The 10,790-nt window shown below is 55.2% G+C and overlaps 1 protein-coding gene across 3 annotated transcripts in view; it reads left to right on the top strand.

Moving 5' to 3' along the window:
* TTC39A (tetratricopeptide repeat domain 39A) overlaps nt 1–10,790 on the top strand; it is a 40,312-nt gene that overhangs the window by 11,824 nt on the left and 17,698 nt on the right. For 2 of the 3 annotated variants that reach the window (XM_006768294.2, XM_015566930.1), the window contains exons 3-8: nt 2,327–2,461; nt 3,547–3,623; nt 4,730–4,797; nt 6,748–6,812; nt 8,626–8,725; nt 10,106–10,171. In XM_006768294.2, coding sequence (XP_006768357.1) covers nt 2,327–2,461; nt 3,547–3,623; nt 4,730–4,797; nt 6,748–6,812; nt 8,626–8,725; nt 10,106–10,171 — 511 coding nt within the window. The remainder of the gene's footprint in view (nt 1–2,326; nt 2,462–3,546; nt 3,624–4,729; nt 4,798–6,747; nt 6,813–8,625; nt 8,726–10,105; nt 10,172–10,790) is intronic. The other variant, XM_006768295.2, reaches the window with a different exon arrangement.

Raw genomic sequence — 10,790 nt, 5'->3', positions numbered from 1 at the left:
CATCTTGATAGCTGGTCCAAGCCCAGACGGTGAGACCCCCAGGGGGCGTGATGCGCCGTGGCTGGGTCCGGTTCAGAGCCGAGGGGCTGTTGCTCCCCGGGGTCTAGATGTTATATGTGCAAACAAGAACTTGGAGTGTCTGAAGTCAGGGAGGTTGTCATTCCACTGTGTCCCAGATCCCAGTCCATACCTTAGTTGGGGAGCTTCTAGGTGGTGGGCTGGGAGGGGCCAGGAGCATGCGGTGGCCTTGCGCCTCAGACTGGAAATTCCACTTTGCCTGCCAGCTGCCCAGGGGACTGTTCTTCCTCCTGGGCCCAGCACCAGATGGGGCTCAGCCGGTGGGGCTGAGTGGGGCTCAGCAGGTGGGGCTGAGTGGGTGTGGCTGAGTGCCTGGCCTTAGGTGTGGGGAGGGGGGGTTATTAAGGGAGAGAGGAAGGGAAAGGCAGGGGCTTGAGAGTCAGAGAGGCCTGGTGGCAGGGGTTTTCTGGGGAAGCTTGGGTCTCTGTGCTAAAAGAAACCCCTCTTTAATAAGGAATAAGCTTTTATCCTGGGCAGGGACCCTTGACCCTGGCAGGACATGGAGGAACTCACATTTGTTGATCATCAGCGATATGGCCCTGGCCTGGGCATCCTCGTTAAGCTGACCAGAGTCCTGGGAGAGAAGGGTCATGGTATGCATTTTACAGAGGAGGAACTTGAGGCTCAGAGAGGCTACCAGCCTCACCAGAACCTCACAGCCGGTAACTGGCAAAGGCCGGATTCCACCCCGTGTCTGAGGGACTCCGAAGCCTGAGTTCTGCCCCCACTGCCGGCCGTGGCCTCCTTTCCACAAGCCACTGCCCTCAGATTCAACAGTCCTAGCAAAGGTCTGGGAGATGAGGACAGCTCCCAGGCTGGGGAGGCGTGGGCCAGCCACTCATTTCCTTCAGCGTCTTCTAACTCCCTCACCTGAAGGTGACCCAGCAGTAAAAGAGCAGCTTATCTTACAGAGGTGCTTTGTGAATGAGACTAGCAGGAAAATGGGTAAAATCACGTGATTTTTCCATCGCACAGTCTATAAACCTTAGTCATCTCTCTGCCCTGAAGTTCCCAGCATAGCCTGGCACTGCGGAGTTTCCTAAGTAATTAATGAGGGGATGTAGGGAAGGTAGTGAAACCACTGCAGCACCTGCTGTGTGCCGGGTACGGGTACTCCCCAGCCAGCCCACAGGGACCCGGGCAGACCAGCATGATGGTTCCCATTTTGCAGGGACATAAATCCAGGCCCAGACACGTTCTGACTTCCCCAGGTACAGAGAGGGACTGGCATTGTTCGCATTCCAACTTGCCTGCTGCTGTCTCCATGTGTGAGACTAAATGTTCCCCACCCCCTACCCCAGCCCCAGCACACCCTTTCGTTGGGGAGGCTGGAGGGAAGGCTTCCTGCCTGAGGGGCACCGATGCTGAGGACAGATGCATCCTCACAAGCTCTGTCCCTGAGGTGCCTGCTCTGGGGAGGGAGCTGTGACTGCGGATACAAGCTCCGTTTGAGCCTCTCCGCAGTTACAGACACGGGCTCCCTGAGTGGGGAGCCCTGGGTTCCAAGTGGCCTTGATACTCAGGGAACAGGAGGGGAAGGGAAGGGTATTTCAAGTTGAGGGAACAGCATGCACGAAGAAGACCTGGGAGGAGGGAGACTGTGGGATTTTCTTGAGGAGAGCACATGGGGTTCAGTCTTGAAAGCGACCAGATCACAGGGCAGAAGCAGAAGTGACAGGACCACTGGGCTGGAGAGGCAGGCAGGGCCTGCATTGTGTGGAGCTTCGGACCCAAGTGTTATCTCTTGGAAGGTGGAAGCCTGGAGGGTTTAACCAGAGAGGCTTAGCCAGAGAGCAGTGTGGCCTGAGGGTGGACTGGGAAAGGCAGGCAGTGGGGGGAGGAGGACCTGGGACAAGCACGGGGAAGCCCAGGGCGGGGCTGAGGATAGAAAAGATCCCGGGGAAAAGACCGGCTCCCTCTGCCTGCACCTGTGGGAGGAGAGGCAGCAGGTAGAGGTGGGCCCTGCCTGAGTGCTGGGAAGTGCGGCCTGAGGCCAATTTTGAGTCTTCACAGCAGCCTGTTGCTGTTCTCTCTACAGAACAGAAGGGAGACTGAGGCTCAGATTTGGAACGTCACTTATAGCCACTCTGCTGGGATCCCAGGTCTTCAGACCTTGGGCAAGGCTCTGCCCCTCCCTGGACCTCCCTTCACCCCCAGGCAGAATGGGAGGGGGACGGTGGGCAGTTGGCACAGGGCCAGCTGTCTCTGAAGTTCTAGGAGTTGGTGCTCTCATGTCCTTTCTCTCTGGCAGAACCAAGGAGAGCATGTACCACTCACTGACGTATGCCACCATCCTGGAGATGCAGGCCATGATGACCTTTGACCCTCAGGACATCCTACTTGCTGGCAACATGATGAAGGAGGCGCAGTTGCTGTGTCAGAGGTCGGGCCCTGGGGCAGACAGGGCTGAGGGGTCATGAGGCCCATCCTTCTGTCACCCTGGCCTAACCCAGTGCCTAAAATGCCATTATGAGCACTGCTGCTTTTGGCAAAGAGGCTGTGTCCCCAAGGCTAACACCCGGCCCTGCCTCAGGAAACTTGTTATCTGAGCCACTCACTGGGCTCCCAGGGCCAGGCCTGATTAGGAGACACATTCTGGCTCTGTCATTAATAATTCTTTGACATTAGGTTGGTCCCTCTGGGGACTCGACTTTCCCCTCTATAAAATGGGTGCAATGACAGGGTTGTCATGGGGACTGAATGAAAATACAAGTCACAAGACCTGCTGTGTAATTGGTGTTCAGTATTGTTACTGCTTAAATTAATGAATCAATAGACCCCTGAGTGTTTGTGCACAGGTGACTGTCATTCACATGCTTGCCCTAGGCCAGTGGTCAGCAAACTGCAGCTCGCGAGCCACATGGAGCTCTTTGGCCCCTTGAGTGTGGCTCTTCCACAAAATACCATGTGCGGGCACGCACGTACAGTGCGATTGAAACTTTGTGGCCCATGCGCAGAAGTCGGTATTTTGTGGCAGAGCCACACTCAAGAGGCCAAAGAGCCGCATGTGGCTCGCGAGCTGCAGTTTGCCGAGCCGCAGTTTGCCGACTACTGCCCTAGGCTATGCCCTGTGCTGGGTGCTGGGGTGCTGGCCACCCAGAGAATTACCAGACCCCGGCCAGTTTGATGCTCACACTGCCTGGTGGGGAGACAGGCTTACACAGTGGCATCCCAGTGTGATATAGGGAAGCTCAAGGGGTCCTGGGGGTTCAGCTGGAGGAGAGGGAAGGCTTCCTGGAGGAGGTGATGCCAGAGCTGGTTTGTGAAGGATGACTAGCAGCGGAGGAGGGAGGAGAGAGGGCTCCACACAGAGGCAGCAGCAGGGCCCGGGTGTGAGAAATGAGAAAGCCCTGGATCTAGAGAAGTCGCCAGGAGTTCAGCGTGTAGGGTCCTAGGGGAGGGGCAGGAGCTCACCCTGGATCCTCACTCACGTTCCCTGAATGATCAGAGGCTCCTTCTCCTCTTCAGGTACCGGAAGAAGTCCTCTGTGACCGATTCCTTCAGCAGCCTTGTGCACCGCCCCACCATGGATCAGTTCACAGAAGGTGTGGCACCCAGATGTCCTCTCAGCCCTGCTGGCCCCGGCAGCCCAGCCCGGGCCCCGGGAGGGGCAGGAAGGGCGGGTGCCCTCCCAGTCTCGCTGAGGGGGCTGAGCTCTGGCCTGTTGCCGGGACACACGTGGGTTTTGAGGAGTGGCTCTCTGGTGAAGGGAGAGCAAATAAGACTCTCCTGCCTGCTGGCGTCACCTGCCGAGGACGTGGAGACAGCGAGAGAGCGTCTCTGTGCTTTGTGCCTCGGGCCAGGGCGGCTGAGCACTGTGTGCGCAGTTAGGTTCTCTGGTTTAGGTAGCAGTGATCTCGTCAGCCCCAGAGGGAATGTGGTTTTAGAAGGTGACACCCGGGACAAGGCAGCCGAAGGCAGTGGAAGATGGTCTGGGTGGCCAGAGCCACGTGGTGTCTTTGTGCCCCACGCGACAGTCCTGGAGGTAGCAGCAGGCAACCATGAACAATTTGGGGCTCTTCAGTATAGCGGCAAATGGTCTTCCCCACCTCGAGAGCCCTAGAAGGTTCCAGCAAGAAACAGTGCATGTGATGGTGCCATTCCCTCCTTCCTACCTCCCATGGCTCCCTGCTGCCCACAGGACCAAGTCTGTAATCCCCCACCAGTGTCCAGGTCCCTCTGCAAGCCGCCTCTTCTTTCCCTGCCCCCCTCTCTCCCATCTCACCCCACTTCCACCTCCTGGGCCTCAGCCGTCCCCCAACATTGGGATGGTTTGGCTCTCCTGGGCCTCTTCCTTTTTCAACCCAAATGCCCTGTCTTCTGGAAAGCGTCCCTGGCCGTGAGGTCTCCTTCCCTTGCTCCCACAGCTGCTTTGTTCATCTCCTTGCACAGCCACAGCAGGGCTTGGAGGACAGGAGAGCAGGCTGAGGGCCCTGTGCTGACATCTGGGTGTTGGGTGGGGGAACCAGGTGGAAGACCAGGGGCAGGAAATGCAAGCCAAGAATTCAGACCAGCGTGGGCACTGCAGAACCTGACCTGGGTGATGGGGTGCAGGGCATGGGAAGTGGCGATGATGGTTGGGGGAGGATTTGGCCCAGGCTTCCTGCCAGGAGTCCCAGGAGGCCACAGGGCTTTGGCTTTCTCCCCACAGAGGAAATCCACGCTGAGGTCTGCTACGCAGAATGCCTGCTGCAGAGAGCAGCCCTGACCTTCCTGCAGGTAGGAACCCCCTGCTTATACAAGCAGCCTGGGCGTTCAGAAGGTGGGCCACCATTTCAAAGGCAGAAGGGTCTATAACAGCCAAGATCAGTTCCCTTGGGGTTCCACAAGGACTGAGGCTCCGTCACCCCAGCACCCCCAGCCCTGGCCAGGCTCAGTTGCAGAGGTGTGGGCCCCATCCGCGACCAGGATGCGCTTCCACCTCCCGACTGCTGTGTTCCCGTTGAGGGTCACATGGGATGACAGGCATGGGCACAGAGCCTGCTTTACAAGTTGACTTGATTCATTCAAAAAGCTGACTTGTAGCATCTTCTACAACGTACCAGACTCTGTGCATACTTTACAGGTATGTGGTTTTTACATACCTTACACACACACTGCATGTTTGTGCTTACAAACATGGACATACATTATTTAATCTTGATCTCGCAGACCTGCAAAGGGGAGGAGCCACTGTCCCAAGGTCACATGGTTAGCAAAGGGCAGAGCTGGGATTTGAACCCAGACCTGGCCGACTAGGAACCTGCGCTCCTTACCCACTATAATGGTTAGCAAAGGGCAGAGCTGGGATTTGAACCGACTAGGAACCTGCGCTCCTTACCCACTATGGTAATTAGAGAACCATCACCTCATGATTTTACCAAAAAGTCTGGGTTATAATTATCACATATAATTGTCATGTAAACATATATATTAGGGTGGAAAAGCACATATAAATTTTATTGTTGGGGCGCTGTTTAATTTTCTTTGCTATTTTTTCTATCTTTTTGGACTTTTGATGATTAGAACTGGATTTAATGCTAATCCTTCATTAGGATCACTGTAATAATTGCACCAGGAATGTCCTTTTATTTTGTTTATTCTAGTATCACACATAATAAATAAATGCTCACGAATCCCCCCACCCAACTGGAGAACACAGCATTGCTAGCAAGTCTCTTCCCCTCTGGGTCCCTCCCACCCTGTGCCCTGCCTCCCTCCACAGGGGGAACACCAGCTAGAGTTTTATGTTAATCACTCCCCATCCTATTTTTAAAAAATAGCCGTTTCATCTTCCAGTTCATGTCTGAACAGCATATTATGTTTCAGTTGGCGTCAGGCTTCGTAAGGCCTCAGGCTTTGTGGGACTTGCTTCCTTCACCCCCAATCCAGTGGCTGTGTGGTGTGCTTTCTGTGAATACGCCAGTTTGTTTATTCATTCTCCTGCCGGAGGGGATTGGGGTTGTTTCTGGTTCTTGGCCGCTATGAGCAGCGGGGCTGTAAACGTTCTCGAAGGCGACTTCCACATCCCATGTTCATCCATTGCTCCCGGCGTACACCCAGGAGTGGAACTGCTGGGTGGGCTGTAGGTATTAGTGCTCTAAATTACAGATGTGATAAATACCAGCTTGTGAAAAACACAAACCACCCAAAAATGAGCGCCCCTCTTCCTTTCCCACATTCCCCCACGGAGAGGAGGCCCTGGGAACCATGGGGGACTCATGGGGAGGGTCTCCTCCAGACCATTCTCCCAGAACAAAGGGGGCATTTTGCAGGTCTTGTTTGGTAAGCAAGACCCCATCTCAAGACCCAAGGGCAGGGAGACCTGGTTCGGCTGACCTCTGACCCCCTCCCTCTAGGGCAGTGGTTCTCAACCTTCTGGCCCTTTAAATACAGTTCCTCATGTTGTGACCCAACCATAAAATTATTTTCGTTGCTACTTCATAACTGTAATGTTGCTACTGTTATGAATCATAATGTAAATATCTGAATTGCAGGATGGTGTTAGGCGATCCCTGTGAAAGGGTCACTCGACTGCCAAAGGGGCCGCGACCCACAGGTTGAGAACCGCTTCTCTAGGGCCCCTCATAGAGCTGGATCTAGAGAGGGGAAGGCAGGGATCAGAGTCTTGTATGATCTTCCTCTGGCTACCCACCCGGGCCCAGCTCTTAGCATCTCTCCCTCCTGCAGGATGAGAACATGGTGAGCTTCATCAAGGGCGGCATCAAAGTTCGAAACAGCTACCAGACTTACAAGTGAGTGGGGCTGGCAGGGTCCTGGGCACAGCATCTGCTACCCTGTGCCTCTCAGGCTGCTCTGTGGGAGGCGGAGGGCACTGGCTGGAGGCAGGATGCCTAGAATGCTGTGTAACCCTGGGCAGGTTTCTGCACCCTCAGGACCTCAGTCTTCTGGAATATTATTCCCCTGGTTTTCCTGGGTGTGTCTGTTGGTTCCCCTGACTGCTTACTCTGTGCCTGACCTTGAACTAGGCACTTAAAACACAGATGCAGAACAAACAGCTTGGTATGGTGGGGGCAGGAGGACAGACAGTACTTTTGAGAATAGCAGCAGAACTTCTACACACCCCGATGCCCCTTCCCCCACAAAGCCTTCCTGACCTCTCCAGTCCACAGGGATGGTGCCCACAGCCCCCCTAAGATGGAAGCAACCGCCCAAGAGCCAGGTCATTCCTGTGCCGTCTCAGCATTGGGCAAGGCAGAGGCCATGTTTGTGGATGAAAGAATGAAGACTCACAACAGAGCACTTTACCTAACATGGTATTACAAACATCTGGAATGCCCAAATCCAAAGAGCTCTGGAAGCTCATTCCCCCACCCCCAAGTTTGGCTTTAAAAATCATTTTCCATGAAAAGCTTACTTGAATTGACTTGAGACTATTTATCATCTCTATTGCTCCCATTCGATGTGACCATTTCCCAGCAGAGAGTTGGAGTGTGACTGCAAGGTATTGCTGGGTGAAACACACCATGCGTACGTGGGCACCCCACCCGTGGGGGGCTGTGCTGGAATTGTGTGAGGGAAAGTGGACGAGCATCCAGCCTCCCCACCAGCTGCCAGCGGGATGTCTCCAAAGCACAAGCCTTGTCATGTCACCCCTGCCAAGTTCCGAGGCTCCTCTCGCCTTAGAATAAGGTCCTGGGTCCTGGCCAACCTCATTCCTATCTCACGGCCTTTGGACATGCTGTTCTCACTGCCAGAAACTCTCTTTCTGCGCCAGGCTCAACCCTCCTCATCCCTTAGTTTTCAGCTCAAATGTCAGCTCCTTAGGGAAGCCCTCCCTGACGCCCAGACTGCGTCAAGCCCCAGGGTTCTCCTTTGAGGCCGTCCTTACTGTCACAGGTCCCCTGGGGGTCTGTCCCCCGAGTGGGAGACTTGGGAAGGCAGCAGCTTGGTGGCTCCCTGCTGCCCCTCAGTGCCTGGCACAGAGAGGCCTCCGCCAGTGTCTGCTGATTAAAAGCCTTCAGATGCTTAAGGCAGGCGCCCCTTGAGAGCCTCTTGCTGTCCCAGGCCGGCTGTGATGTGGGCTTTGCACAGTTGGTGGCTGGAGAAAGAGCTGGATTCTAACCAGGAGACTCCAGGAAGAGGGGGTGTTGGAGTTAGCCCAGTGGTTCTCAACTGGGGGTAATTCCGCGCCCCCCCATGAGACATTTTGTTTGTCACAACTGGCATCTAGTGGGTGGAAACCAGGGATGCTGCTAAATAGCCTATGGTGCAAGGGACAGCTCCCTCACCCCCCAAAAAAGAATGATTCAGCCTAAGATGCCAGTAGTGCTGAGGTTGAGAAAGTGTTTTAGACAAAATGCAGAGCACAAGCAACCGCCTAGGTGTTGGACAAGGCAGGTGCGCTGTGGCTGATATGGCTGACATTTAGGGGTGAGGACTGTGATATTACGGAGGGAGAGGTGGTTGGAAATACCAGCTTCCTGGATTGCTGGAGCTGTTATAACTCTACCACGGAGAGTTCTGAGGTCAGCTGGGAATGGGGCATTGTTAGGCGCAGCTGGGGGCAGACCCAGCCCCCAATATGTGCTTTGCTTCCCTCTGCAGGGAGCTGGACAGCCTCGTGCAGTCCTCACAATACTGCAAGGGGGAGAACCACAGGCACTTTGAAGGAGGCGTGAAGCTTGGTGTGGGTGCCTTCAACCTGGTGAGTGGGAGTGCCCCTGCCCCTGTCCAGTGTCTGGGCTCAAAATTAATCTCCTCTGCACATCCCGCTGCACACATGGTCTTTGCTGGGCTCCTGGCTCTGTGCCAACCCTGGCCCCAGCGGTGAAGCTGCCCTTTGCAGCCTGGGGGGTGCCCAGCTTGGGTGGGGGTGGAGTGGGTGCTGGCACTGGCTCCAGAGTCCCTTTTGTGCATTTCTTCCCAGGTCAAGTTGAAAGCTTAAAATCTACTGCAGTGGCAGTATTTATAGCACCAGAAATGGACAAACAGTAAACCAGGGCCTTTTTGGCCCTGGAGGCTGGTGGTTAAACATGGACCAATGGCAGGGAAGGGGACAGGCCCGGAAACAGCTGATGACCCACAGGGACTGGAGAGCCAAACCCCTTCCTGGGGGAGGTGGGGAAGGTTTCATGGAGGGGGTAGTATTTGAGCTGGATCTTGACCCATCCATAGGTGGGGGAAGTTTTCTAGGCAGGGAAGGGCATCCTAGGCTGAAGGAACAGTAGGAGTTAGCAGGGAGGCTCAGAAAAGCCATGCCTGCACCTGAGAGGAGCGTGTGTGTGTGTGTGTGTGTGTGTGTGTGTGTGTGTGTGTGTGTGTGTGAGTATGAGTGATATGGGGTAGTCGGTAGGGGGTGGGAGCAGCTCTCTCCACTTTAGGCAAAGCCTGTTCTAAGAGCAGGCCTAGGGGCAGGGGTCCTGGCCCCACTCTGAGTTCCAGTTTCCTCCTATGTAAAATGGGAGCTGGGCTCCTGGGCCAAGTGCTGAGAAACACAGCTGCAAAGTGCAGTGGATGCTTTAGCAGGTTATAGCCGGGCCGTCCTGGCTTCAAGGACTGCCTCCACCTCTGATGAGCTTCAGGGCCTTGGACAGGTCCTGTCACTTACCTGTGCCTCAGTTTCCCCATCTGTCAAAAGGGTCAGTGAGCCCTCTATGCTGGGCTGTTCTGAGGATCAAAGGTAGTGAGAGCCCCTGGTCCAAAGTAGGGGTTCAGTGTAGTAACAATAGCTGACTAACATGTGCAGGCCCCTTCTATGGGCATTACATGGATTAATTTGATCCATCTGCACAGCACCCCCATGAGGTAAGGGCTATTATTATTCCCATTTTACAAATGAGAAACGGAGGCAGAGAGAGGATATGTAACTTGCCCAAGGTGACTCAGTGGGGAGTGGTGAGAATTTGGGCGCAGTCCGCTCCTGTCGACTGTCATACTTCTCTGTCTGGGGAAGCTGGCTTTCCAGGAAACCTGGCATTGCAGACACAGATCCTGCACCCCCAGGATTACCCCCAGGACTCTCGGGGTTTGGGGAGCGGGAAGGGGAGCTGCCCCTGCACGTGCCCACCTGCTTCTGTTCCTGCAGACGCTGTCCATGCTTCCTACTAGGATCCTGAGGCTGCTGGAGTTCGTGGGGTTTTCAGGAAACAAGGTAACTGCCTGCTTTCTGGGGCCCTAGACCTTCTGAGCTCCAGGACTGGAATTCAGCTGGATGAGAGGCGGCTGAGGGGCTGTGGGGCCGAGGGGCCAGTTCGGCTCAGCCCCCCTCGGTATGGGTTCCCTAGACAAGGCCCAGACCTCTCTGGGCTTCCGTCTACTCTCCAGTCAAGTGGGGCCATGAGCCCTGCCTGGTCCCCTCACAGGGTGGAGGCTCTGGGGCTAGGGTGGCTGTGAAAGGCAGCTCTGTGCAGGGGCCAGGGACTTGTTTCCTGAGCCTGACAGGTGAAGAGTTAGAGCCAGTCCCTTCCGCTGGACTATCTTCTGGTCTGGGACATGCCCAAGAGAAGTCCTATTATGCATCAGGCCTTGAGGGGGAAAACCAGACTCACTTTACTGAGGGCAGGAACCTGCGTACCCAGGTAGCAGATCAAGGAGGGCTCCCTGGCGGAGGAGGCTTCGTCTGAGGGAAGGAGCTTAGCCTAGAGGCATGCCCTTCTCCCTGTGACATTGAGCCTCTTTTCAGTAAAACAAGGACTTTTTTTAAACCAGGTCAGTGCCCGACCTGGTTTGGCTCAGTGGATAGAGCGTCAGCCTGCAAACGGAAGGGTTCT

Source organism: Myotis davidii, unplaced genomic scaffold, assembly GCF_000327345.1.
Source record: "Myotis davidii unplaced genomic scaffold, ASM32734v1 scaffold79, whole genome shotgun sequence".
In the NCBI taxonomy this organism is placed as follows: domain Eukaryota; kingdom Metazoa; phylum Chordata; class Mammalia; order Chiroptera; family Vespertilionidae; genus Myotis; species Myotis davidii.
This window is presented reverse-complemented; position numbering and strand designations above follow the sequence as displayed.